At 45.6% G+C, this 26,415-nt stretch overlaps 1 protein-coding gene across 12 annotated transcripts; it reads right to left on the reverse strand.

Annotated features, from left to right (window-relative positions):
* Positions 1-2,121: 2,121 nt before the first annotated feature.
* LOC8023945 (AN1-type zinc finger protein 5) lies at positions 2,122-26,367 on the reverse strand. 12 transcript variants are annotated; one of them, XM_042288794.1, is made up of 5 exons: positions 25,702-26,367; positions 21,370-21,609; positions 19,841-19,968; positions 17,446-17,614; positions 2,122-3,789 (listed from the first exon to the last, which is right to left on the reverse strand). In XM_042288794.1, exons 2-5 carry the CDS (start codon positions 21,548-21,550, stop codon positions 3,641-3,643), a joined length of 627 nt encoding a protein of 208 aa, XP_042144728.1. In that variant the 5' UTR covers positions 21,551-21,609; positions 25,702-26,367; the 3' UTR covers positions 2,122-3,640. The 12 variants fall into 12 exon arrangements, with proteins under 12 accessions (XP_042144728.1, XP_040356896.1, XP_040356902.1 ...); XM_040500962.2 differs by having other exon boundaries at positions 17,446-17,596; positions 19,841-20,028; positions 26,054-26,222; XM_040500968.2 differs by having other exon boundaries at positions 26,054-26,201.
* Positions 26,368-26,415: the final 48 nt, after the last annotated feature.

Below are 26,415 nucleotides of genomic sequence, written 5' to 3' on the forward strand. Positions count from 1 at the left end.
CTGGTCGCAGCTGATAAAACCCGTTTGCTCTACTGACGTCTAACCCCTGGTTAGCTCAGTTGGTAGAGCGCTCCACTTGTAATGGAAAGGTCCCGGGTTCGATACCCAGACCAGGCGGATTTTTTCGGTTGCGCACCAGTCACGTAGCTTCCCCTTCTCCAGGGACTATTTTCGTCATTAAGTACCTCACTTAATTGAACTTGCAGAAAGTTGCATCAGCAGCCAAAAAAGGAGAAGACCTCACGTTAACGTTGTTTTTCTCTGCTAAAACCCATAAACCGGGAATCCTTTCCGCACCATAGTATCGGAACGTAACACTTGGCAACACACCATCTCGGGATATTTACACCTCAATTCCCTTGTAATCGTAGACCCTTTACGTACCCCCACTCCAAAGGAGTTATAGATTTTCTTAGGGACAGCAATCCAGAAGGGTGCACAACATTCAGCATTGATGTAGAACGCTTTTACTACCCTTTGTCTTATGATGACCCTATGGTAAGCATTCAAGAGCACATTTTGGAGTTTAACGACGAAAATAAGTTCAGAACGCAATGCGGAATCACAGTTTAAGATTTCCTTGAATTACTGTCTGTGTATTTAAAATCTACTTATAAGGTGGGAGGAAAAAGCGTTCAATCAGAGGTCAAGTGTTTGTATTGGGTCGAGAGTAGTGCCTGTACTAAGCAATATTTTCCTCGGGAAGATAGGAAGAGCTCTAGCTCAAAAATTGGAAAATTGCGCCATTAAGATCTTTATGCAGGTTGATATTTTTGTCTTTGTTGAACACTCCAGTTTTGAACAAAAAAAAAAAATAAAAACGATATTACATACTAAAAGTATTCCATGAGCTTGGTCAAGGCCTTAGGTTCACATATGAGACCCCAACAGAGTCAAATTCAGCTTTTAGATCTCCTTGTTGAATTTAAAAAAGAACACATTTGCTGGTTGTACCATGCTAGAACATCAAAGAGTTTGCTAAATTACCAGTCAGCACATTCGAAACTCATAAAAAGAGGCATAGTATATTCCTGTGTGAAATCCGCTTAAACAAAAATCACGTGTTCACACAATAGGCGTTGGCTTCACTTCCCAGATTCAAAGGATTAGGGATTCAGGATACCCAGACTATTATTTTATCAGCGTGCAAAAGTTTAATAAAAATTGTAAAGGTTAGTTCCAATTTCATGTTGGAAGAACCCGATAGAAAAGAAAAAAAAGAAAGTTTGTTATTCCTTATCTTCACCGTATTTTACAGACTGAAAGAAGTTGCATCCAAATATGAGGTAAATGCTTTCTCAGCCTAAAACAAACTAGGTAAATGTTTTCTTAGCCAAAAACAAAGTAGATTTGTTCCTCTGTATGTGTACGCAGGGACGGAAAAACAATATCAGAATATAACATATGTAAGGTAAAGCATAGGAAAAAGTTAGTGTCGTGCGTAAAAGGCGTAGTTTATCGCATTCCCTTCCCTTGTGGGTGCTCTTATATCGGTCAGACTGGCCGGTGCTTAAACATCCGCCTCCGAGAGCACCACAGCTCCTTGAAAGGCACCGCTCATTCACATCTAGCGGTACATTGCCAAGATTGCAGGTGTGAACCACATTTAGAAGACACCATTATATTGACACCATGACCAAACACGCCGAGGAATGGTTGAAGCGTACATCACGAGCCAACCTTCGGTGACCCTGACCCCCAGCGAGGTGAACTTTCTGGATTTAGGTTAACAACAGCTCCCCAGGAAAGAAAGAAGAAAACTACTACAATCTGAGGAAAAAGAAGGGGACATAATCCAGGAGGCGCTCAGCAAGCGCGTAAACATTTGACTGCATTTTTTTTCATTTCATTGTCTTTCTTATGTTCTATTAAAGAACCAGTTGATAGCCAGCGCTTGTCTTATCGTCGTGCCGTTTTTTTAACATGAACTATTACCAACTTGCCCAGCTATCTATCCTTATCAGAAAAAGGTTTTTGCCTTAGAGGCCTCGGACCAGCCACAACAGATTCATTAAACCATGTTCAAAATGTAATGCATTTATATTTTAGGACAACCAAGCTGCAATCGTAATGTGGCACAAGAGTGGCACAGTGCAGCAACATGCACAAACCAAGTCTGAACATGATTTCAAAACTTTTTATTTGTACAAGAAGATATAATACAAAGTGGTCACAAGCATCATTTAGTAACCACTGCCTATTACTAGAAAAAAAAAAAAGTCAACTTCGACAGTTACCACTGCACAGTAAACTTTACCGATACCCAAAGTGAATAACCGGTCACAATCTCGCGCGCACACACACACACACACACAAAAAAAAAGTATAGGCAGATTTGAATGGTGCTAAATTTTGTACCACCAAGGTCACACAGCTGTCCAGAAAAAAAACAAAAACCTAGGGCAACACCTGGGACTACAATCCATGCAAAGAATGGTCTTGCAGCACCAAGCAACAGTTCACCTAAAATTTGGTTCTCCACTTCACAAAAAAAAAAAAGAGGAACTGAAACACATTCTCTCTTAGCAGTCGCAGCTAGAATTAAACCTAGACTCGTTTCTTCTGGCCCCACGAGCCACACCAGTTACATTAATCGCCGGGCATTTCCAAGTGGGAATTCCGGCAGGCCAAGGCATGATACTACCATAAGTGGGTTTTGAAAACTCGCTGGACTGCAACCAGTAGGGGACCAGCCCAGGAGGCCAACATTACGACGGTCCCCAACTAACACTTTATGCAATTTCAGAATTCGAAAAGGGGAAAGTTTAGGCTACTATAGAAGAAAAAATCTCTAAACAGTCTTGGACAAGCTTGGATTCGGCTATTGGTCAGAAAATGAATCATTTTGACTGCTGGGTGCAGTCATCCCCGGCCATTTGTTACAGGAATGAACTTGCTCAGGACACGTAGCTTAAACCAATGGGGGAAAAAGAAAAAAAAAAGCACTTCCATTTAAAATTAGGTTGCCTCTGCACGTGGCTAGACAGAAGAGTTCAGTTGATGTCACGGCTGCCCACCCAGGCGTTGTGAAACGAAACAAAAAGAATGAAGTGCATTGCCAGCGATCCCCATGAATAGCAGCAATGGCACCCGCACACTGCCAGTGCACTTGAAAATGTCCAACCATCCTAACAGCAAGTCGCACCCTACACTGTCACAAGCTGCAATCAACCACGTGATGGCAGGAGATGGGGCGGAAGGGTCAAGTCAATCATCTTTTGTCACACACAAGTTGCACACAGTCACTCACACAAGCACACACAAACAAAAAAAAGGAACAAGATTAGAATAAAAAAAAGTCAAATGCAAAAAAAAAAAAGAATGAAGATGCTTTGAACAGCACGCCAAGATCATAGGGCCTAGGATTCATTAGAATTTGTTTTAATGCACCTAAATTGCAGTCGCTTATTTTCTGCTAAAATCATGTAAATTGGATGAAGAGTACTCGCAAATAAGCACACCAAAAAAGTAGAGCGGGAGCAGCTCACGAGCAAGACCATGCTAGTGGAGCAGTGGTGGCAGCGGAAGAAAAGAAAAAAAAAAGAGGAAAAAGCTTGGCTGTTATCTTCCAGTCCTTGTCTCCTGCCCCTTGCTCCCCCCCGTCCCTCAACCCAAGGAAGCACCCTACACTCTGGGGCCCTCAAATCTTCTGAATCTTGTCGCCCACAACCAGGGGATTGTTCTTTCGGATTTCCTGAGCACCCAGTTCTTTGTAGTCAAACGTGCAGTCGTGCTCGTTTGAGTATCTGTGGAGACTGCAGAAGAGGCCACCACAGCGACACTGGAAGCCTGGAAAACAAGGGTTCTTTCTTACTCCAGAGAATTTTTTTTTTTTTTAAATATTCCCACATGTTTCAACGTGGCATCTGTGCATGCCTCTCGGGTTACAACAAAGCTTTCAGGCGCTACTGCACCAGCTTATAAACACAAATGGCACACAAAAGGCTTTAAGGGAATACGAGTTACCTAATCTAGTCTAACATTTTCTAGGTCAAAACTAAGGACTGTTACACTGAAAAATAGCGTATGCAGGCGAGCGGGTGATAATCGTGATGATTACCCAAGACTGTGATGCATAAAAATAAAGAAACTTTTAAGACAAAGGAAAAGATGGCAGAGGAGATGTCCTACATATTGTCTTTTGTGCACCAGTCCCGGGTGTTACACGCAAACCCGGGTTGAATAACCTATTTCAGCTACAGTCACCGAAAGAGTGAGAATGGAAGGGAGTGTCTTTTAAACACCCAGCCTCCAACATGCGCTCGCTCGAAGTGCACACAATGTCGATGCCTTGTCAAAAGTATGACGTACGTGCTGCAGGCAGGACAACAAAAGCTGTTCCACGCCATTCTCCCCTCCAAAGTGACTATAGGTTCCCGCACTTATTTTTGTGAAAAGTGACAATTCTAAGCAACCATTCAAACTAGTTTGTGGCTTCGAAAGTCTGACTGGACAGACCGTTTGAAGTTTTGCCTTGTGCAGCGACATGCTCAATGGTTGCCTTGACAATGAAGTGCCATTGTAATAGCACCAGTCAAGTGCACTAGAACTTTCAATGCACCCATATTGTGCATTAGTTGACACGGAAGAATAATAAAAAGCTCATTAACACATTTCAAAGGTCACTGACATGAATATTGAGTCTGCAGTTGAGCAGAGGTATTCTGTGATGGTAACCTCTAAGGGCTGCTAAAAAAGCTATGTGTCAAAGATGTATATGTCAGTCTATGCAAGAGAGCTTCATTACATGGCCCAAAGCCAGCAGTCAATGAGATGCTCTTAATTGGCCAAGCCTGTGGGTGAAAGGATTACAAGCTCACCTACAGTAACTGGATATTAGCCCTTTGACATGTACGGTGGCAATTAAGGATTTGAAAGTGTGACTAAACGCAAGACTGAGCGTACAACAGGAGGTGTTGCTTTCCGTCATGCCCTTGTCAAGATTGTGAACCGGAGAAAAGAGAAGACGACGAGAAGAAGAACGAGGCGCGGTGTGGGGCAAAGGAAGGAAGAAGAGGTGTGGAACGAGTATTGGAGGACAAGACAGCGCTGGTCCGGTGAACAACAGAGGCGACTTTGGCTACGCTCCGGAGGAAGCCCACCCGAGGCTTGCTCACGGGAGTCCACCGTGTACCAACGAGGCATCCCCCGTCAGAGCGGCAACATGACGTTCTACATCAGGAAAAGAGACATGCAAGCATTCACAAGCAGGGACACTTCAAGGTCATGAGTGCCAGAGTCTGAGACTTTGTTCTAAGGGACTAAGACGATACTGTACTGTATGTTTGCTTATGCCTTTCACTTTGTTTCTTTATGTAAATATATGTACATATGGTGGAATTTCGTAACCCGTTTGTCCTGTTTCGCAGACTATTGGGGTTCGTCTCGGTTTAACGTGACAGTCCTTAGCAAACTATAAATTAGGGGTGTGCAAATGCTCGCATATATGAATGCGAATCAAATCGCAAGTTCCCGGGCAATTCAATACGCATATTGAATTCCTCGTATTTGGTCACTCGAGTATTCAACATATTCGGCAAAAGACGAGTGGTCGGCGCACAGCTAACAAAATAGCCGTTTTTTCTCCCAATGTTAACACAGCTATTTTGAACAGACCATGCGAGAAACACCTTTTGATACTACCATTCCACAAAAATATATCCCCAGCTCTGCCTGCACCTCCTATTGACAAAACACTCTCTATTCACAGCTCTGGATTTAATTTAGCTTGCTTTCTCTTTCAAATCCAGGCTCTCTAAAACAGGATAGATGGACGGAGGAATGAATGCGTAGCGGCTGTTGGACAGTGACTTTTGCCACCTAACCACCTTCTTTCTTTTTATACTTCAGATTAAATATTGTTTAAGCCAATTTAATCCGATTTATCTCGTATCCGCTTATAAAATAAAATCAAGCGTGTCCTTTTATGCCCTTAAAACTGGGAGCTAATACCGAGGTATGCCTCTTTTATGAGAAACATAAAAAAGGGCATGTCACAGTGTTGGATTGCGCATTTAAAAAAAACAAAGTCGCGCGTGGCTTTTTTTTTTTTTTGCAGGTTACGTACAGAGTATGCACCAGGCGCATACTCTGCACATAGAATACTCTCATTCGCAGCACACTGAAAAATTCCTAGAAGGAAAATCACTATTCAATATTGGATTCAATATTCAGCTTCTTGTTCTTAAACCTATCCCTCCCATGGACGACCCGAGTTTGTCCACACTATTTGTACCGCACCCCCAAAACGAGCTCGGCTCGTCCACGTTGAATCGGGCTCCAATACGCTACCATGGACGAACTGGGCTAGTTTACGTGTTTCTAATGAGCTTTGCTGTGGATAGATGGCACTTCGCGGAAAATAAAACCCTGTTAAATTACTGAATTTGACAGAAAATTGTTTCAATGTAGGCAACAGGGGATTTAAGAATGGCGACGTCACCTTCTGGTCGCTGCATCCGTAGTGACGATCTTGCCTCAAAATTGGGGCAAAAACGAAGATATTGCGACGTCTCTTCAGATTCAGAAGACGAGGAAATGAATCTTTCATCGAACAGCAAGAGCGATGCAACTGAGTTATTGGATTCGAGCTCAGACGACTCCGATTTCGAGGAGGACATCGTGTCGGCATGGACTAGAATCAAATAGAAAATCCCCCGCCAGCCCCTCCACGTTTTGCGTTCACTTTGCTTGCAATGTGATGATAACTGCCTGCAGTACTGCTATGCCCGACCTGAACGTTCATGTGCAAGGTGATGTGAACTGTTTGCAATAATGCAGTGAAGCGTAACCTTAGTCCCTCTTTCATTTGCAGTGTGTTTAAAGATTTCTCATATAATAAATATTTTGGCATTTGTTTTGCATATTAAATTTATAGGGCACATAAAAAACTTCGGTATTTTCAAATCATTTCTTTTCTTCAAAATTTTTGCGGTAGGCAAAAGGTTAACTCGATTCGGTATTCAATTCAATTCGATAACTACCATTCGGCATTCCCATACCGAACTAGAAATGTCATTCGCAGAGTGTTGCTTCACTGGGACTGTTTATAGTTATGAAATTAGGCACTCCACGCATGTGATATGTGCAGGATGCTGGCTTTGCATATCGGCTGCTCAGGCGGTAGTGACAATTGGAGCACCGGCTCTTCCGATTTTTAATGCGTCTCAGCATTAAATTTAGAGGATGAGAGCTTACCATCTGATAAAGCAGCTCTGTAAAGTACCTCCAATTCAGAATCTAAAACCGCTGGAATGTTTCAGAAGCGGACGAGCAAAAATAAAACCAAGTAGAAGAAAGGTGACAACTTTTTGCCTTTGATATTTCAATTCGACGCTTGTAAACCTGAACAGCTCTCGCAAGCAGTGTATGTGCTCCCAATAGACAATTACAAACGAACCTGGGCATTGATCCGTTTTTTATTCTATTCCTTTAGAAAAATCTTACCACAGGGAAACGGCACTCGGGAAGAAAAACTAGATTGTCAAGGGGTTATAAAGTAGCACAAAATCCTCCCAATATACACTGAAAGCATGTGACTGAACCACTGCATGTGTGACTGAAGTAGCCAGTTACAGTGATGTGATTAACCTAAGCCATTTCGGAGCACCTTTTGGAGCAGCCAAAAGAGTGTTTTGTAGCAGCAAAAGTTGCCTTTGGAGCAGCCAAAGCAGTGTTTTCGGAGCAGCAAAAGTGGCTTTTGGAGCCGTTAAAACATTGTTTCGGAGCAGCAAAAGTGGCTTTAGGAGCAGATATTCTTAGAAAAAATTAAAATATTTGTTTCAAATGCTAGACAAACCAAGGACACTTTGCTTGCCGCAATAGACATATTATAGTCAAGTTAGACCATCTGGGAGTCTTTCAACATGTAACTGAAGTGCCAGTGACATGACACATCTTGCAATGCTTCAGTTAAATGATACGTATACATGAATCCAAATAATCAAAGTGCACATATTAAAATTTATTTGAAAATGACCAGCTTATAATAGATAGCACAGCATTAGGTTGACTACTGACAAAATAAATGAAAGCAGTCTCCAACTGATGAAACACTTAACTACTGCAGTGCAATGCGAAATTGTCGTGCGAGCGGAGGTGGCTGTTCGATCGAAACCATGCCACTCCGCTCCGTCGCCAACTGGTTCCCAAAACTGTATGCAAAATGTAACTCTCCAGCATACGACAAAAAACAGTCCAGCCGCACGCACTTACCAGGCCGGAAGCCGAGATACAAGCTAAACACACACACACACACACACACACACAAAAAAAAAAAAAAAAGAACCTGAGCACATTGATGCAAGACATCGCGAGGCAGGGTCTAAAAGTTCTTTGAGCGCTTCGTGCAACGACTGAATTCGAGCCAAACAAGCGCGCTGTGGGGGTTCAGCGTGCAGACATTGCCTTCTTTGCTTTAGCTCACTTTTCTTCACCAACTTTCTTTCGCGGCAGATTTTTCACGTACCGGGGTACCTCCCGAAAGAAAGCACACCGAGAGAAACCTAGGTAATCAATACTTCGACAAAAACGTCTTGAGTTAAAAAGGGATTTTTGTAGTAACGTATGATTTACACAAGAACAGGAATGTTGATGAACTTGCGGCGGTACTTGGTTTCATTTTAGAGAGCCCCATATCTCCAGCGACGCGGTGACGGACACCCGACGTCGCGCGACCACGGTGACTGGCAGGCAGGGACCAAATATAGTTTTCCCACGGCCGTTGCTTTCAGGAGCGAGTGCTTCAGCTCACAACTAGCTCCCGCCGCGCAAAAACGTGGTTTTGTTTCATAGCATTACGGCATGGCTGGTACCCCAGCACGTGTTAGCGTCGGAGCGTCCGCACACGCCCGCGTTTATCGTTGGAAAAAAAAAAGAAACGCGAAACGACGAGGGCGCGGAACGAGACAAGGCAGGAAAAACCATGCAAGACCGGATAAACGATTGGTGCAGGGTACTTTGTGTCGGGCGGCCGCTGGTGCCACCTAGCTCACGCGTGCTCAATTACGGTACTCAGTTTAGTTTCGCTTTAGAAAGGCGACCGAAATTGGTCCTTTGGCGCAGGCTCGGCGCAGATTACCCATATTTTGGCGAAATGTAGCAGGATGTAGCAGGGTTGGCTCCTTGGCGCAATTGGCGCAGCAATCACATCACTGCAGTTATAACAATGTTGGGTAGACAAACTCGTTGCCTGACACGACTAGCAGGATGTCAAACTGAACCGAAAAACGGAGCAAACTTGTTATTTTTGACCGAACAGTAATCTTATGTGGCGGTTACTGGTGCACTGGAGTAATAAAATGTGACACATGCTCATTTCTGCAAGTCGCAATCGGAGTCCAATTAAATTTTCAAGAAGGTGGCGTCAGCAGCGCAGTGCTGACTTAACAAACGGCAGAGATGTGGGGACAACTCAATAAAAGTAACACAGAAGATGTCGTTTTTATGATGTCTAGGTCAATCAATGCCTAGAGGACGACGTCTAGGACGACTTCTAGGATGACCTCAAGGACGATTTCTAGGACGACCTCTCGGACGAAGCCTAAGACGACCTCTCGGACGAAGCCTAAGACGATCTCTCGGAAAACTTTAAAGGGACACTGACACCCCCCAAAAAAAAAGTTTTATTTTTTGCCAGGCGCTTCATTATGGTGTCGGAGGACTACCCAATTAATATTTTGCAACAGAGTAGCGTATTTTTTTAATAAAGCCAAAAGACGCAACTGCTCGAAACCGAAACCCGACGGAGGTCGGTGAAGTGGAGAGAAGAGAGTGAGTGGCGGAAGTCACGTGGCTACACCCGACCGTGCGTTTTCTTTTTTTTTTTTTCCCTTTCCGGTAGCAGACGACACGACATGCGGCGTGCGGGAACTGCTCGCCGCGCGATTCTTTTGCAGTTATGTTTGTTCCGCTCGTTGTTCTGTACTCCAAGATGAGTTGTTTTTGTACATTGAGGAGTTGGAGATGAGTAGTGAGTGCCCGTGGTGAATTTCCATGATCGGCTCCGAAAAGAATACACCCAAGATGTTGCCAAGAAGAGCTGGCTCACATGTCCTGCATCCGAAAAAAAGTGGCATTGTGCGACAGAGTTTCCGAAAGATCAACGGGATCGGGACCAATGGTTTCTGCAATTGCTGTAGAAAATATACGGACACCTCGGAAAGCGGACGCTACCTGATTTATATGCTCCTTGCATTTTGTGGAAAGTGATTACATTGAGTTCGCAGGTGTCAAAACGGAAATCCCATATCATTTAATTCAGCGAAGTATCGTCCACAACATTTCTTTGTTATTTTTTGTTTGTTTGTTTCTTCAGTGATGATTGTAAAAAAAAAAAAAGGAGTTGCACGGGGGATCGAACCCGAACCTACCGAGTGTGAACCGGACGTCTTTCCCACTGAGCTACAGGGGCATCTCTTTTGTGGTGGATCTTTTTCCTTAATAATAATTTAGCCGGTAAACTGTAAGTTGGAAAGTTTGCTGTCGATTTTTCTCTAGCAAAAGCACTCCCGGGTCGAAGTCGGGAAGCACCACGCTTTGGGGACATTCGCACCTAGTAAAGAAATCGTACACGTGCATATTCAACTCGAAGTAGACACGTCGTGCTTGACGTTTGCGCGAGCGATGTCTTCAGCCACGAGAAGGAAGCGACGGCTCGGCGACGTCTTCGTGCAAATCGGCTTGGTGGTCGGGCGTGTCGTACGGGATGAATACCAATTCTTTTGATCAGTCCCAAATTTCTTTTTTAACGGTAGACAGAATTCGCCGGTACCGCGAACGACAGTTCTGAAATAGAGGTCCCACGCCCGTCGTCCGCTGCCATCGCCGTCCCCGCGAGTCCCACGATACGCGAAACGACGAACGCACAGAATGCTTCCGGTTGTCTGTGGAACTTTTTTTTTCAATCAACGTATTTACAGCTTTTTAGAAGCCACAAAAAATGGGTTTCATATTTTTTTCTACTTTTAATATTGAGTGTGTGCCTTCAGTGACCCACGACTTTGATTAAATTTGGTGGTCGCATCGATACCTCGGAAAACTGCCCGTGACCACGAAAAAGAGAGTGAGCGAGACTCGAACCGGCCAGTTCTTGATCGGCGGTTTTCGGGCGGAAAGAAACCGAATTTCGAGCCGCAAATTCTGTTCTGGGTAGTTGAGCTCTCATATGTCACGTACAACTAAAAACCTCGGCGAGCATAAATACCCTGTCAGTGTCCCTTTAAGGACGACCTCTCGGACAATTTCTAGGACAACCCCTCAAACAACTTCTAGCAGAACCTCAAGGACAACTTCTAGCAGAACCTCAAGGACAACTTCTAGAAGAACCTCAAGGACAACTTCTAGGAGAACCTCAAGGACAACTTCTAGGAGAACCTCAAGGACAACTTCTAGGAGAACCTCAAGGACAACTCCTAGGAGAACCTCAAGGACAACTTCTAGGAGAACCTCAAGGACAACTTCTAGGAGAACCTCAAGGACAACTTCTAGGAGAACCTCAAGGACAACTTCTAGGAGAACCTCAAGGACAACTTCTAGCAGAACCTCAAGGACAACTTCTAGAAGAACCTCAAGGACAACTTCTAGGAGAACCTCAAGGACAACTCCTAGGAGAACCTCAAGGACAACTTCTAGGAGAACCTCAAGGACAACTTCTAGGAGAACCTCAAGGACAACTCCTAGGAGAACCTCAAGGACAACCTCTAGAAGAACCTCAAGGACAACTTCTAGGAGAACCTCAAGGACAACTTCTAGGAGAACCTCAAGGACAACTCCTAGGAGAACCTCAAGGACAACTCCTAGGAGAACCTCAAGGACAACTTCTAGGAGAACCTCAAGGACAACTCCTAGGAGAACCTCAAGGACAACTTCTAGGAGAACCTCAAGGACAACTTCTAGGAGAACCTCAAGGACAACTTCTAGGAGAACCTCAAGGACAACTTCTAGGAGAACCTCAAGGACAACTTCTAGGAGAACCTCAAGGACAACTCCTAGGAGAACCTCAAGGACAACCTCTAGAAGAACCTCAAGGACAACTCCTAGGAGAACCTCAAGGACAACTTCTAGGAGAACCTCAAGGACAACTTCTAGGAGAACCTCAAGGACAACTTCTAGGAGAACCTCAAGGACAACTCCTAGGAGAACCTCAAGGACAACTTCTAGGAGAACCTCAAGGACAACTCCTAGGAGAACCTCAAGGACAACTTCTAGGAGAACCTCAAGGACAACTTCTAGGAGAACCTCAAGGACAACTCCTAGGAGAACCTCAAGGACAACTTCTAGGAGAACCTCAAGGACAACTTCTAGGAGAACCTCAAGGACAACTCCTAGGAGAACCTCAAGGACAACTTCTAGGAGAACCTCAAGGACAACTCCTAGGAGAACCTCAAGGACAACCTCTAGAAGAACCTCAAGGACAACTTCTAGGAGAACCTCAAGGACAACTTCTAGGAGAACCTCAAGGACAACTTCTAGGAGAACCTCAAGGACAACTTCTAGGAGAACCTCAAGGACAACTCCTAGGAGAACCTCAAGGACAACTTCTAGGAGAACCTCAAGGACAACTCCTAGGAGAACCTCAAGGACAACTTCTAGGAGAACCTCAAGGACAACTTCTAGGAGAACCTCAAGGACAACTTCTAGGAGAACCTCAAGGACAACTTCTAGGAGAACCTCAAGGACAACTCCTAGGAGAACCTCAAGGACAACTTCTAGGAGAACCTCAAGGACAACTCCTAGGAGAACCTCAAGGACAACCTCTAGGAGAACCTCAAGGACAACCTCTAGAAGAACCTCAAGGACAACTTCTAGGAGAACCTCAAGGACAACTTCTAGGAGAACCTCAAGGACAACTTCTAGGAGAACCTCAAGGACAACTCCTAGGAGAACCTCAAGGACAACTTCTAGGAGAACCTCAAGGACAACTTCTAGGAGAACCTCAAGGACAACTCCTAGGAGAACCTCAAGGACAACTCCTAGGAGAACCTCAAGGACAACTTCTAGGAGAACCTCAAGGACAACTTCTAGGAGAACCTCAAGGACAACTTCTAGGAGAACCTCAAGGACAACTTCTAGCAGAACCTCAAGGACAACTTCTAGAAGAACCTCAAGGACAACTTCTAGGAGAACCTCAAGGACAACTTCTAGGAGAACCTCAAGGACAACTCCTAGGAGAACCTCAAGGACAACTCCTAGGAGAACCTCAAGGACAACTTCTAGCAGAACCTCAAGGACAACTTCTAGCAGAACCTCAAGGACAACTTCTAGCAGAACCTCAAGGACAACTTCTAGCAGAACCTCAAGGACAACTTCTAGGAGAACCTCAAGGACAACTTCTAGGAGAACCTCAAGGACAACTCCTAGGAGAACCTCAAGGACAACTCCTAGGAGAACCTCAAGGACAACTTCTAGGAGAACCTCAAGGACAACTTCTAGGAGAACCTCAAGGACAACTTCTAGGAGAACCTCAAGGACAACTTCTAGGAGAACCTCAAGGACAACTCCTAGGAGAACCTCAAGGACAACTTCTAGGAGAACCTCAAGGACAACTTCTAGGAGAACCTCAAGGACAACTTCTAGGAGAACCTCAAGGACAACTTCTAGGAGAACCTCAAGGACAACTTCTAGAACCTCAAGGACAACTTCTAGGACGTTTTCATGGGAGACTTTTAGGATGATTTCGAGGACGACGCCAAGAGGACGAATTCTAGGATGACCTCTAGAACGATGCCTAGAAATGATAACAAGGGATCAGGACCTCACTATCTAATAATGCCAAGGAAAGCCGACTCACACGGATTGCCCCCTCTCTATTTTTATTTATTCATACTTGCCCCGGCCAATGGGAAGTTTTCTGTCAACATCCGCGGACGCATTTTTTCCCAAGATCCTAGGGCATAACAGTTTCGCTGTAAAAGTATTCTAGTCCAAGTTCTAGATCCAAAGATACCATAGGCAAAACATTGTGTTGCGATGAAAAAATGAACTTTATTGCGCACGATCACGATTTGGGAACTGTTCACTGCAAAACCACACTACCAGAATAAGAGAAACTGGGCATAAAGGAAGCCCATGAGCAAGAGAAAGAAATGGAAAAAAATAATGGGCAATTGTGAGAGCTCGAGTCTGCTTCAAGCCTAGCCGAAGTTTATGCCCCATGGGGCAAGAAGCACAGCGTGGAGAAACAGACGTTAAAAGGAGGGGGACAGGTGCAAAAGGCAGAGGGTCGCCGCAGCCAGGCTGCCCATTCTGTCGCCTTGAGTGGAAGCTTTTGGACGCAAGAGCCGGAAAGCAAACACGGTAAACGGAAACGTTGATCCAGACGGGAGTACAATGGGATCGGCATTCTTTCTTGGACACAACAGCCGGGAAGCACATCAACCAAAAATGTATCGACGAGGCTCAGTTCGATTGAGGAGATGGAAAGTCAAAAAAGAAAGTCGGCAATTTTTTGGGGGGAGACAAAAAACTTGCAAAAATAATTATTTCTCGGCACTACGGTGCCGGGCAAAACGAGAACTCTCACTACAGGGACATATTCTAAAGTGCTGTTCCTTAACTCTAAAATCATTACTACAACCAGTCACTTCAATACCTATATGTTAAAACTTTAAGGAAAGATGCAAGTAAAAAAATAACAATTTGCTGTGTTAGCGTCGCACTTCTACTGAAACTAGAACCAACGACTTGCTCAATCATTCTGCTTTCTTCGCGATGGACGTCGACCAAACACGCGACTTTCGAGCTCGGAAGTTTCTGACAACACACAAGTTCAAAGGAAGTCGCCAAAAGGGAATTCACAACATTCCTCAGCGATGGAGACAGTATTTACTCGATTGTAACGCGAGGGGTGACTTTTCACTGCTTCTAGCAAGAAAAATAAATTGCGAACGTAACGCGAAAGGCAACTTGTAATGCATCCAGCAAAAAAAAAAAAAAAAAAAAAATTATTGAAGTAGCGTGGCACAGGCACATGCATGAAAAATTGCATTTATTTTTCAAATGTTGGCCAGAAGCAATCACCTGCCTCAAGACGTGTCCTTGCTAGTCGTCGTCGGACGAGCTCTTTGAATCCGAGTCCTCCTTTGCACTCTCATCCTCCCAGAGAATGTCGTATTCCGTGCCATTGAGGGCATTTGAAAGCGAACACTTTTTGAAGGTATGAACAACCATGCTGTGTGGGAGGTCGTACCAAGCGGCAGACACCCACTCGGCAATGACCGAAGCGCTTGGCAGTTTGATTCTTCCCGGGTCCAATCGTTGTACAGCTTGCGGATTCTGTCCTCAAACAGTTTGCTTAGGCACACATCGAGCGGTTGCAGAATCGAGGTCATTCCGCCGGGAATGACAGCAAGGTGTGTTTCAGTCTCTGCCAACTTCTTCTTGACCTCGGAGGTGAGGTGTCCGCAGAACGAATCCAGCACGAGGATTGAAGACTGGTGTAGAAGAGCACCTGGTCGCCGGCGCCACACTGTGTTAATCCAGTCAAGAACTAAGGAACCTTCCATCCATCCCTTCTCCTGGAAACGCACAATGACGTTCCTAGGGAACGTTTCCTTTGCAATAGTCTTCCGGCGAAAAATAATGTAAGGGGGCAGCTCGCGCCCATCTGCCAAGCATGCCAGCATTACTATTGTTCTGTTCTTTTCATTCCCAGTTGTCCTAATGCGTACTTCTGGGGCACCAACGCTGTTCACAGTTCTTGACACAGGCATATCAAGATACACAGGAGTCTGATCTGCGTTGCCAATATGCCCCAATGGCATGTTTGAAGAACGGCGCAAATTCATCACAAAGCGCTGAAATTCCAGTAGTTTTCCTTCAAAGTCATGCGGCAACTTTTGCCAAATGGAGGTGGTCCGGCGGAGGGAAAACCCGTTCCTCCGCATAAACCTCTGCGCCCATCCACGTGACGCTTTGAACTCCGTTCGCGGGATGCCCATCTGCCTAGCAACATCACTCGCTTTGAACTGTATCAGTTCAACGCTGACGGCCATGAGGCGGTTGCGCTGTTCTACGACGTAATCAGCAACACGCTGCTCCAATTCCAAGAAACGGCCGTGGCGAGGCCCACGGAAACCTTTTCGGCCCGGAGCGCACATGAAAATGCGCTCCCGCTGGAGCCGCCATCCGCGAATGGTCGACTTGTTTACGTCGAGGTTTCGGGCAGCGGCTGAATTGCCGATGTCTTCGGCCAATAAAATGGCACGCCTCTTGAAGCGGGCGTCGTACTGTGCCCGACACGCAGCCATTGTAAGGGCAGCCGAAGGGAGATGAAACGCAAGGCAGCCAAAGTCGCCGATGCCACCACACACGACGAACGCAATGTGCACTCCATCAGAGAAAAAGAGGCGGAAACGAAGAGAGAGTTATTGGCTTGCAGTGGATCCGAATGGCTTTTGGCAGGCACATGTTGCCAACATAGATTGCGGGGCGCCCAAATCTGGCGCCTTCAATTAGGTCTGGGCGTATTGTTGCAATTTTTAGATAACTTTAATTTCGGTATTCGATTGTAATGATAGGGATGACTTTAGGCAGCCATAATCTGGAAAAAAACTTGCGTTACAATTGAGTAAATACGGTATGCTGCTGTTTCTAAGGCAAATCTCTGTGGGACTGCCCTCAATGTGAAAAAAGACTGCACAAACAACGTGGCAAAGCAATTGGGCACTGGACTCCTCAAGCTCAAGATACCACTACCATAGGAACAAAAGCTCAAGGATGGAATTATCCAGAAGCTGCAGAGCTACTTTCATATCGCCATCAACAGTAGCAGAGGAAGTGTCCGGGGAATGTATTGTGCTTTCTGGGCATCTTACTTTCACTCCTGCTAGGCCGATCCTGCCAGCAGCCACCAGCTCTGTCCAGACAGGGAATCTTCCTGGTGCAAGCACAAGAGAGCACAGGCCCTGGATGAACTGCTGTGCCCCAAGACGAGGTTTGCCTCACGCACAGTCGTGGAGATGGCCACTGCCATTGCAACCTTGTGATTCAACAAAGGACACACTGGCTTCGAGCAGGTGCTACAGGAGCTTAGAACCTCCCGTCTCAGGAACTCGTCACGCTCGGCAATAGGTGTGACAAGAAACGCATTATCAGCATGACCACTAAAGGGACTACTGAAGCAAGAGCCCATCGCCACCAAATGGTGAAGTGTGCTCGTGTTCAGAACACAGCTCGCACGGACTGTGAAGGAGCCACACAAGACGCGGGACGATTTTAAACTTCTGTGCCGTCTTGCAAAGTCCTGGCATGCATTGCGGTCAAATTTCATGTAAACTACCGTATTCACTAGAAAATAGGTCGACCCCTATTTATTGAACCGACCGAGAATAAAAAAAAAACAATTCAAATATAGGTAGCCAAGAGATAAATGCCAAGCTCCCACAATACCCGGGTGCTCCCCGACCCCAGCCAGGACTGGGCCGCAGCCGGGGCAAGGCCACTCACCAGTGAGTCCCACTTTCTTGCGACACATTCGACACCTGTTCTTTTTCTTCTTCTGGTCCTTCTGATCATCCTGCTGGCTGCCCGTCTCGGAGGTCATGCTCTCTGCAGATTTGGATGTTGTGCCACAAGCTTCCAGGTTCAGCTCTGTCTTCTGCAATAGGCAACAGGCCTTATAGGACCCACGAAGACAAGGTATCAGCTACTCTCACAACAGGCAGCAACAAGTTCACTTCACACAAGCACACGAAAGACATCTCGGACAACCGATTCACAAAAAAAAAAAAAAAAAAAAACAGCAACTGACAATGCAGAAAGACAAGATTACCAGTTTTACGCTCTCAGGATTGAACGAAATTCACAAGCCCAGACAATGAGGCCATTGTGGAATCAACTACGAGCATATTTTGATGACTAAACGTTCTTGCCAAACAGCGCTATTGTGGGGCCATATTTTCTCGGCCACTAACCTGGCTGGTGATTTGATACCACTGGGATATTTTTATGCACGCAGCAAGATCAATTGACAGAATAAAATCTCAATGTCCAAATGACTAATTTATCTGTCCTTCAGCTAGAGATAGAGAAAAATTCCCAACTACAGTTGAACCGCGATTTTACGAAACCAGATTTTACGAATTTCCTGATTTAACGAACAAACTCTGATTTTCCGCGCAGCCTATGTGCGAGGCGAGGTCTCCCTTCCTCGATTTTACAAAGTTCCGAGATTAACGAAATAATTATTGAGTCCCGGTGACTTCGTTAAACCGAGGTTCAACTGTACATATTGATATCTTTGAGCATGCACACCAATTTTAGCAAGTGTTTTAATAAAATAATAATAATAAAAAAATGTAATAGAAGCTTTCCAGAAACAAAAAATGTGCTTTACTCCGAAAGTACACTGCATCTATTGCACCTTGCTCAAAGTATGTTACGCCCAATTTACTTACAGCACTTTGCTCGAAGTGCAAGTAATCAGTTATTTTGTACTAGATTTTCAATCCTTTTTATATGTACTTAACCAAACATAGATCTGAATCAACAGTTAAACTCACACAGCCTGTACAATACAAAACCCTGTAGTTTGCAATTGCAAATGTTTTCAGCACTAGTTGCACTCATTTATTCAACAGCTCCACATGGTGATAACCTATCCACTGTGCCCCACCATCATAATGGCGACACAGAGCTCCATATATGTACCCAGGTCGTCCCCAAAAATATTGTATATTAGCAGAGTATCTTTATGAAGTCCGTGCTACCGAGAAAACGGTATGACAGTGTAAAGGCACTATCCAAAATTAATTTGATTTGCTGCAAAAAATTAAAAAAATTACAACCAAGTCGAGCCAAAAAGAGAGGAACAGTGCAGAGCACTCCGATGCAAGACTGAACAGACATCTTCCTCCGCGACTGAGCACTCCATATTGCTTTAAATCAACACCTTTCCAGGGTTTCAGTGGTTTCATGAATTTTATTTATTTTACTGATAAACATCAGACCTAGAAAACCGACAAGTTAAAAAATATTATTATTTTTTTTTTTGAAGCTACCACACACGATCACGAAAAAGAGCAAAAGAAAACCTAAACATTAAATCCACTAAAAAAAAAAAAATGCAAACTCTGAGCTGCAAAAATTAATTTTTTTTTCCATTCTGGATGGCTGTTTTAGTAAAAATCGCACCGAGCACATACATCTTGGCAGCGTTAGAGGGGCCCTAAGGAGGATTTTGTGGTAATCTGCTCTTGGCCATAACCGATCCTATATGCCCTAAAAATCCAAAAATTACAATTGTGCAACGCCGCTTCCCTTTTAAAATTGTGATGAAAGGTCGGGACACACCCTTTTCATAAAGAAGATTTTTCCACTCGGGGAAAGGCGGGGCATGCCCCAGAGGCAGTGCGGTGACAATGGGCACTCGTCGGCCAATCGCAAGCTGCCTTTCCGAGAGTGGCGGCTGGTGATTGGTCAACAAGCGCCCATCGTCACCGCACTGATACCACCTGGGGTATGCCCCGCCTTTTTAGAGCGGAAAAATCGGCTCAGGAAGGGGTATGTCCCGACCTTTCATCACATTTTAAATAAGGAAATCGGCATTGTGCGATTGTAACTCATTTTTAGGATGCTTAGAGCCCGCAGAATTAGTTATGACCAAGAAGAGACGATTGCAGAATCCTGTTTAGTGCCCCTTTAACATACTTTCCAGACTATAATCAACACACCTGTCAAAGCTTAAAAAAAATTAAAAAATTTGTGGTGCTGATTATACAAGGATTTGAGTGCTGTCTATCAAAGGAAATAAAATTTTCTGCCGAAATTTTCTCACGGAATATAGTCCGGCAGATAGGCTACTTTAAAGGAGAACCGTGGCAAGAAAGGAAAGAGTGCACACCTCATTGACGGAAGCATCCTGGGACGTGGAGGCCGCCACAGGGACCGTGGGGCTGGCTGTGTTCAGCGCCGAGTCGGAGACGGCAGTGATGGTTGTGGAGGAAACGCTCTCGCTGGAGGAGGCCGAGGCTGCAAGGCAAGGCATTCCTCTCTGTGGTACGCGGGGATCCTCCCAATGGCTCCCATCACCTGTTCCCAAAGTTAGACTGGGTTCAAGCAAATCTCATTTTCCTTGGCATCCTGCTGTTTTGCTTTTGCCACGGTCAACAGTTCACAAAAAATGTCGCAAGTTAATAGTTAATACATAATTATGCTTCAATAGGCGTATAGTGCGAAGTAAGTGACCACCTCAAATGCAATGCAGATACAGCAGCATAATTTATTTACAGTTTGTCGGATACACTAGACCAGGGGTAGCCAGGTTGACCCGGCCTGACAGCCGCAAACAAAGGCATAAAACTTACAAGAGCCGCAGAGGGAGGGGGAGGGGGGGAGCAAACTTTTGTCCAGACAAATAAACGAAACTCAAACTTCTTTCAATCTATCAAAGTCAAAGTATGCAAGGTAGCAGTAGCACAAGACTACAAAACCGCAACCTGTCTTTCGATTTAAAACTCGTTCCAATCCTTGTTTTGGGGAAGCACTCATGTGACCGGGAGTGAGGAGGGGGAGTGTGTGCGCGTGGGTGTGGGGGGGGGGGAAGAGCCTAGAGCCGCACTTTCACACGCGAAGAGCCTTATGCGGCTCGCAAGCCTCAACTCGGCCACCCCTGCACTAGACAAGAGATGGAGCAAAGGTGCCCTATTTAACCACAAATGCAACAAACAAGCTATTAACCTGACTACCTGATTGCAACAGAAATCATACTAACTACGACTACTGCAGCCTCTTACTAATATAACTAGATTAAACTGATCAGTGTTCAGTTCTGGAAGTTTAACAATGAGTTGAACTTTAAAGCCATGCAACACGTGAACCTTTTGGACTCTAAAGCACTAAGCAGCACAGTTAGCAATCACCGCTTAGGGCAGAAGCCTATAATGAGGATCTTAATGCAGACAAAACAATTCTCATCAACCGGGTTAAATACTTATGCCCGTGATAACCCATACTAGAAAACAAACAAAGATGCAAGGTCTGGTTATTCATGTGATGTGCACGTTCTTGCTCTCTCAGTCCTGTCAGAGCTAATGCTCAGTAAGAGTAGAAGCAAAGTTCATTTCTCCCGCGGTCACAGACCCCAGCTTCGACCCCGCCATCTTGCGACTCCCAGATTCCTTTGAAGCACCGGGCGCAATCTTCCCTCCCTCCCCTACTGCATACACTCCCATCGCATGTGCAACCTTGAATACTAGCCACCAAAGCCATAGTGCTGGATTTTGGAAACGAGTGCCGTGTGCAGAGTTTGGCTGGAACTCTCAAGACTGCTAGGAACTAGCCAGATAAGACATACTGCATCCAAACGTCTGAAACCCTGGTTGCACGCAGCAGAAACGTGCGGTCGACGGTGGGAAGGATGTGGCAACTGACCGGCAATGGGCCCGTCCCAGGAGCCGCCCGTGGGACTGCCACGTCCGGCCGCCTGCTTGCGCTTGAGGGCGTCCTTGTAACACTGGGAGCAGAGACCGTCCGTGCCTGGGCTGCCATAGAATCCACAGCCCGACCGACAGAGGGCCCCGTTCTGGGACATCTGGTTCGTGTCGCGCTCCATGTCGCTGCCGCCTCCAAGCTCCTCTTCTCACGACCTCAGGGGGGAGCAGTAGGGCGCACCTGCGGTCAGCCGGAGACGCATCAGAGGAGTCGCCAGGAGACTGGTGGAGATCCACAACCGCCTGGCCAAAGGCCCTGCTCAACTGACCACTTCAAAGTTCAGTGCTGTACTAATTGCAATTATTAACCATTATTTTCACACAGCGATGAAGAAATGCCCGGTCACAAGGAAGCGCTAACTTAGTTGGATAAAGCTCTGTAAAATTATCTAGATTAAAAAGAAACTAAGGCATATTTCAAGAAAGGAAGCTAGACGTGGCTTTGTAATGTTTACTTGTCCACTAAATAAAATTACTGCACTTAAATTAGACCAAAAAAAAACATGCCGGGATAGCTGCAGGGCATGTGGCGAGTCACCCTGTCTGCACTTATCTGTGAAAGGCATTGTGATGTCATCGCCGGCATCCCTGGAGAAACCTTAGTCAAACAAGGGTCGTCCGATGGCATGATTTTAGCTAGTCTCACTCTGCTTTCCTTCTCTCCTGCGCTAAGGAGTGGATGAAGCTACGCCAACATTGTCGATTATGTTGCTCCTACTAATAAAATCTGAACTTTACCCACAATTCAAGGTATCTTCATTTACATTTTAAGATTTTTCGAATTAAAAGACCACTTCAGCATACCCTTAATTGGCTCGATAACCAAGTGCGAGTCAACAGACCAAGGGACCAGTCAGAAATTAATGCTGATGCAGTGCTTGCATAAAATTTGTGCATCACATTGGCTTTCATGTCTGAAGTGAACAGGCCTCGTAGAATCTACTCGTGCACACCTCCAAGTCCTTTCTACATCAGCTATCAGGTCACCGTCAGCATGACACAGATGCCATAAACATAAATGATTAAGTGGCCAGACTAAGCATTTAAGCATACATCTCTAGTGGAGCACTAATGTTTGTCCTCGTGCCAGGATATTTGTGTGCACCACAAGGGCTGGTTGGACACACAGCTCGACACAAAAGCAAAACACATGTAACAAAAGAAAGAAATGAATAAGGCTAAATATTCCGATACTCCCACAAAACAAAAAAAGCACCTTCACAAAGAGAAAAAATTAAACGAAGGTTGCATATTTTCGTGGAAAGGTGCCAGCAACCTTGGCAGACTCATTTCATTGCCATCATGGCCAATGCCGTTGAGAAACGTCCAAGTGAAAGGGCCTAATGGGTAATAGATGAAATACTTATCAGTGAACAAATAAAGGTCAACTCCATCTGGCATTGGACATCCCTCACTCTTGGACTGGCAGGAATTATGTCAATGAGCCTCACACTTTTCCCCAATAAGCCTGCTACCATTATCAGATTGAGTCACCTAATCACTCTTGCATAACTGACTACAGGTGAAACTTTGTCCCCCACTCCCATCATACAATTCAGCATTGCTGAAACTTCATTATAAATACCCCTTTTTTGAATGTGTACCCTTATCAGTGCTGTTTTAGATAAAATGAGGTGCCAAATGCCACCCCATGAACTATACCTATTTGCGATAAGTACCGCATGGCGTTACACAATCACAGCAGAATCACGTAGTCGGCAATATGACAGAATGTCAAGCATTTCTGTGGAAATCCGAGGAATCTGCGTGCCATAGATTTGCGTAAGCAATGTGTATAGGAAATTCGGTGAGCATGTCGGACTCAACCCGACTCCCTAAAGAAAAGGCCATTGACCTGTCTGGAATCAAATCTAAGGAACACCAAAAAGGACAAAAATAAAAGAAAAAGCAGCAAAATACTCCTTTCAAATAAAAAAAAAAAAATATTTTTCTTAAATTTTTTTATAAGAGGTGGGAGAGCAATAGCCTAGAAGACTGCTTTGCAGCACCTGCCGCAAGCAGTTCGCGATGAAACGTGACGTAGAAATCCAACAAAAACCAGACGAAACAAAGTTGGACAATAACAAACAGGAAAGGTAGCTTAAGTAAAAGAAGTCACCTGCGCATCAGAGCCGAGCCCCCACGTGATCACGCGTGAGAAACCTCACCTCGTGAGGTGAGGGCGTAGGTGGGGGACCGCGGCTTCCCGATATTGGCACGTAAAACGGACATCGCCGTTTCGTAAATATATATTTATATTATTATAATAATAATTAAAAAAAAAAAAGACCGAGGGAAAGGAGACGCGTCGCTGAACTTCGAAAATGCTGTTTTGTCAGGCAGAACGAAATTTCGTATCTCATAATCGGCGCAGCCAGCAAAGAAACCTCTCCAATCGGAGTCGCCTGTCCCTCACTCACTCGCTCGCCTTAGCCCATGGGGTCAACGCTTTGTTATTCGCCGGAAATTAGACAAAAGAACAATAAAGACAACGGAGCAAGCAGATATACTGACGTTTTCTCTATTCGATATTCGGGCAAATCAAAAATAAAACGAACGAAAAAAAAAGATTAGCTGACGTCATTCTCTGAATGTACCACATTGTGAACAAACGAGGAAACGATCGGATCACACTGCACAGCGCCGAACAAGCGAGCCGACCCCGAGATTTCGCTTACACAACACAATGTTCGCTGTTAAACACGTTTCGAACACGCGCACGACCGCTTCAGCAGATGAGAGGGAAGAGATGTAAAAGTGCTGATTTGATGAAAGCACCGGCAGCTACGGTCCTCAGGATCTCTTCCTCTCCGACGAAGTAGACAAACGCGGTGCCAAGGGCGCCATACGAAGCGCTGAGGCCGCCGATATTGCATTGTCACTCCGCGTCACACTAACAGACAAGGTTAGAGAAATGACGATCCCCTAGCTACAGCGAGTGTAACCATACTTGCATAAGCAATAACGCCTTCGGGCGAAGTGGATATCCACTCTACGCAATAGGCCTACGCTATTTCAGGGCCCTTTATCTCACGCAGTCTCTCATAGGCCACCTCGAGAGGGTCTCTACAATAGAGGTAAAACGAAAGTCAAAGGGCAGTTGACACACGTTTCGTTCAAGAACCGTGACAAACTGTCCAGGCCCTTTTAAACGCCTGGGCGTAGCAAGAGCTTTAGGCCTGGCAACATCACCAGCTGATTATGAATGCTCTCACCTTGCGGTCGTTCACAGCCGATAGCCCGAGTAAGAAGTGTCGAAAGCCAGTCTGTGGTTGCGGCCGACGACTCGCAAAGCACAAAGTCGCAGGATTTCTGAAGAATGTGGGCACCGCGTAGAGGAAATGCACATTCACCACCAGAAAGACGAGAGAAAATGGCGTCCACCACGTACTCGACGAACTCCCGAAAGACGTCCACGGCGGAACGGCAACACGTCCGCAGAAAGTACCGCTCGCAGACAAAGAAGGGTCGCAAAACACTGTCCTTTGTCCAAAGGATTCACGAAACAATATGCATCCTTGCCTACCTACAACAGCCCACGGCCAGAGGGACAATGCTCAGTGTGCTCAGCCTTTCGTGATGAATAGCAGATTGCCACAATCAAAGACGAGAATTTGCTCACGTGACACCAAGCGAGTCGGGCCATTGGCGGAGCAGAGCCCTAGCGGCGTTCACGTTCTTGCTCAATTTTACTATTTCAACTTCCTGCGTGACGTCAACAGGTTTTCCGGTGACAGTGACGCGAACCTTCGGAGGAAAAAAGAGAAGAAAAATAGTTCCTTTAATTTGTTTGTTCGAGATGTATCTGAATTTTAATTCGACGACCTTCAAGCTCGGTAGACGAAGGCTCAGTCAGGGTCAGCAACCGCTCATGACGAGAACGGGTCATATCGGCAGAAACGATGGCGTTGAATCCCTTGGAGACAGCCACCCGACTGCTTCTCCCGAAATGTTTCGTTTGCGCAACGTGTTCTCTAAAAAACAGCTGACGCAAAGCCCAGGAAGCAATAACGCCAGACGTACGACCGTTGACTTCTGCAATCCCCACGTGGCTTCTAATTTTCGCTCTGCCGCAACTACTGCGTCGTGTTCGCACAAAGGCCGCTTCCCAAGGTGAATGTTGTAGAAGGCCAATTTCGCAGGACCACCAACCAACTAGCACGTGGCCTGTAAGGCAAAGTCGCGAAGTTTCGAAAAGGTCAGCTATTCGTCCGTACTCGCAGAGAATCCCCTACCGCCGACGAAACCGCGTTTCTTTTGCACGAATACGTACCTTTGTACCGTGGGATCTGAGCGACGATCTATGCAGCTGCAACAGCTGCGATTCGTCGAAAAAACACGCCTGTGACTCACGTCACATGCGCAATTTGCACTGTCCGTAATGATCGCCCCTTTTTTTGTTTGCTCCACCGCGCCTAGTTTTCGTGCTTAAAAATTATATGCTGGTGTAGCTCATGAGTCGTGTAACTAAAAATTTCTAGGTCAATTTGTTGATTGCCTTATCGCTGTATCGTTCGCCGTTTTCCAAATATGCGTACAGCCCGTGACGTCGCGGCCCAAGGTCTCTGGTCGCAATCGACGAAAGGGAAAACCAGCGTGGTCGTGCGAAGTGGTGGTATACATACCGTTGAATTTTTTGTGCAGCACCATCTTTGGCAGCAATTTGCCTCCCGCGTTTGCCCGGTTGCTCCACGCGCTTCGTGTATAAGGGCGCGTGCTTGGGAGCACAGCCGCAGCATCGCTCTCCAATCACGCGTGGTCACGGCACGGACGTTTTCTTCGTCGTGCCTCGGCGCTTCGCCGGCTTCGAAGCACGAGCCCCACTTCGGAGGTTCGCATCCTCGATCGTGGCTTTGCGCTGTCGAGCGTCAGCTGTTAAACGCCGCGATTTTACCGCGCAGATTACCACGGATGAATTCTTTTATTATTTAAGATTGTCTAATAAACCCACAGTGCCACATGACATCTCGGTGACAAAACGTCCATT

Source organism: Ixodes scapularis, unplaced genomic scaffold, assembly GCF_016920785.2.
Source record: "Ixodes scapularis isolate PalLabHiFi unplaced genomic scaffold, ASM1692078v2 PGA_scaffold0__279_contigs__length_252992795, whole genome shotgun sequence".
Classification (NCBI taxonomy): Eukaryota; Metazoa; Arthropoda; class Arachnida; order Ixodida; family Ixodidae; genus Ixodes; species Ixodes scapularis.

Bases quoted from the DNA above. Each gene is read 5' to 3' on its own strand.
- LOC8023945 (XM_029980750.4), bottom strand. From the start codon at position 21,550: ATGGAGCGCGACACGAACCAGATGTCCCAGAACGGGGCCCTCTGTCGG. The intron at 17,615-19,840 runs GTGTGCACTCTT...GGGTCCTATAAG, and splicing joins AGGATGCTTCCGTCAATGAG to GCCTGTTGCCTATTGCAGAA. The intron at 3,790-17,445 runs GTGAGTGGCCTT...CTTGTTTTCCAG, and splicing joins CAAGAAAGTGGGACTCACTG to GCTTCCAGTGTCGCTGTGGT.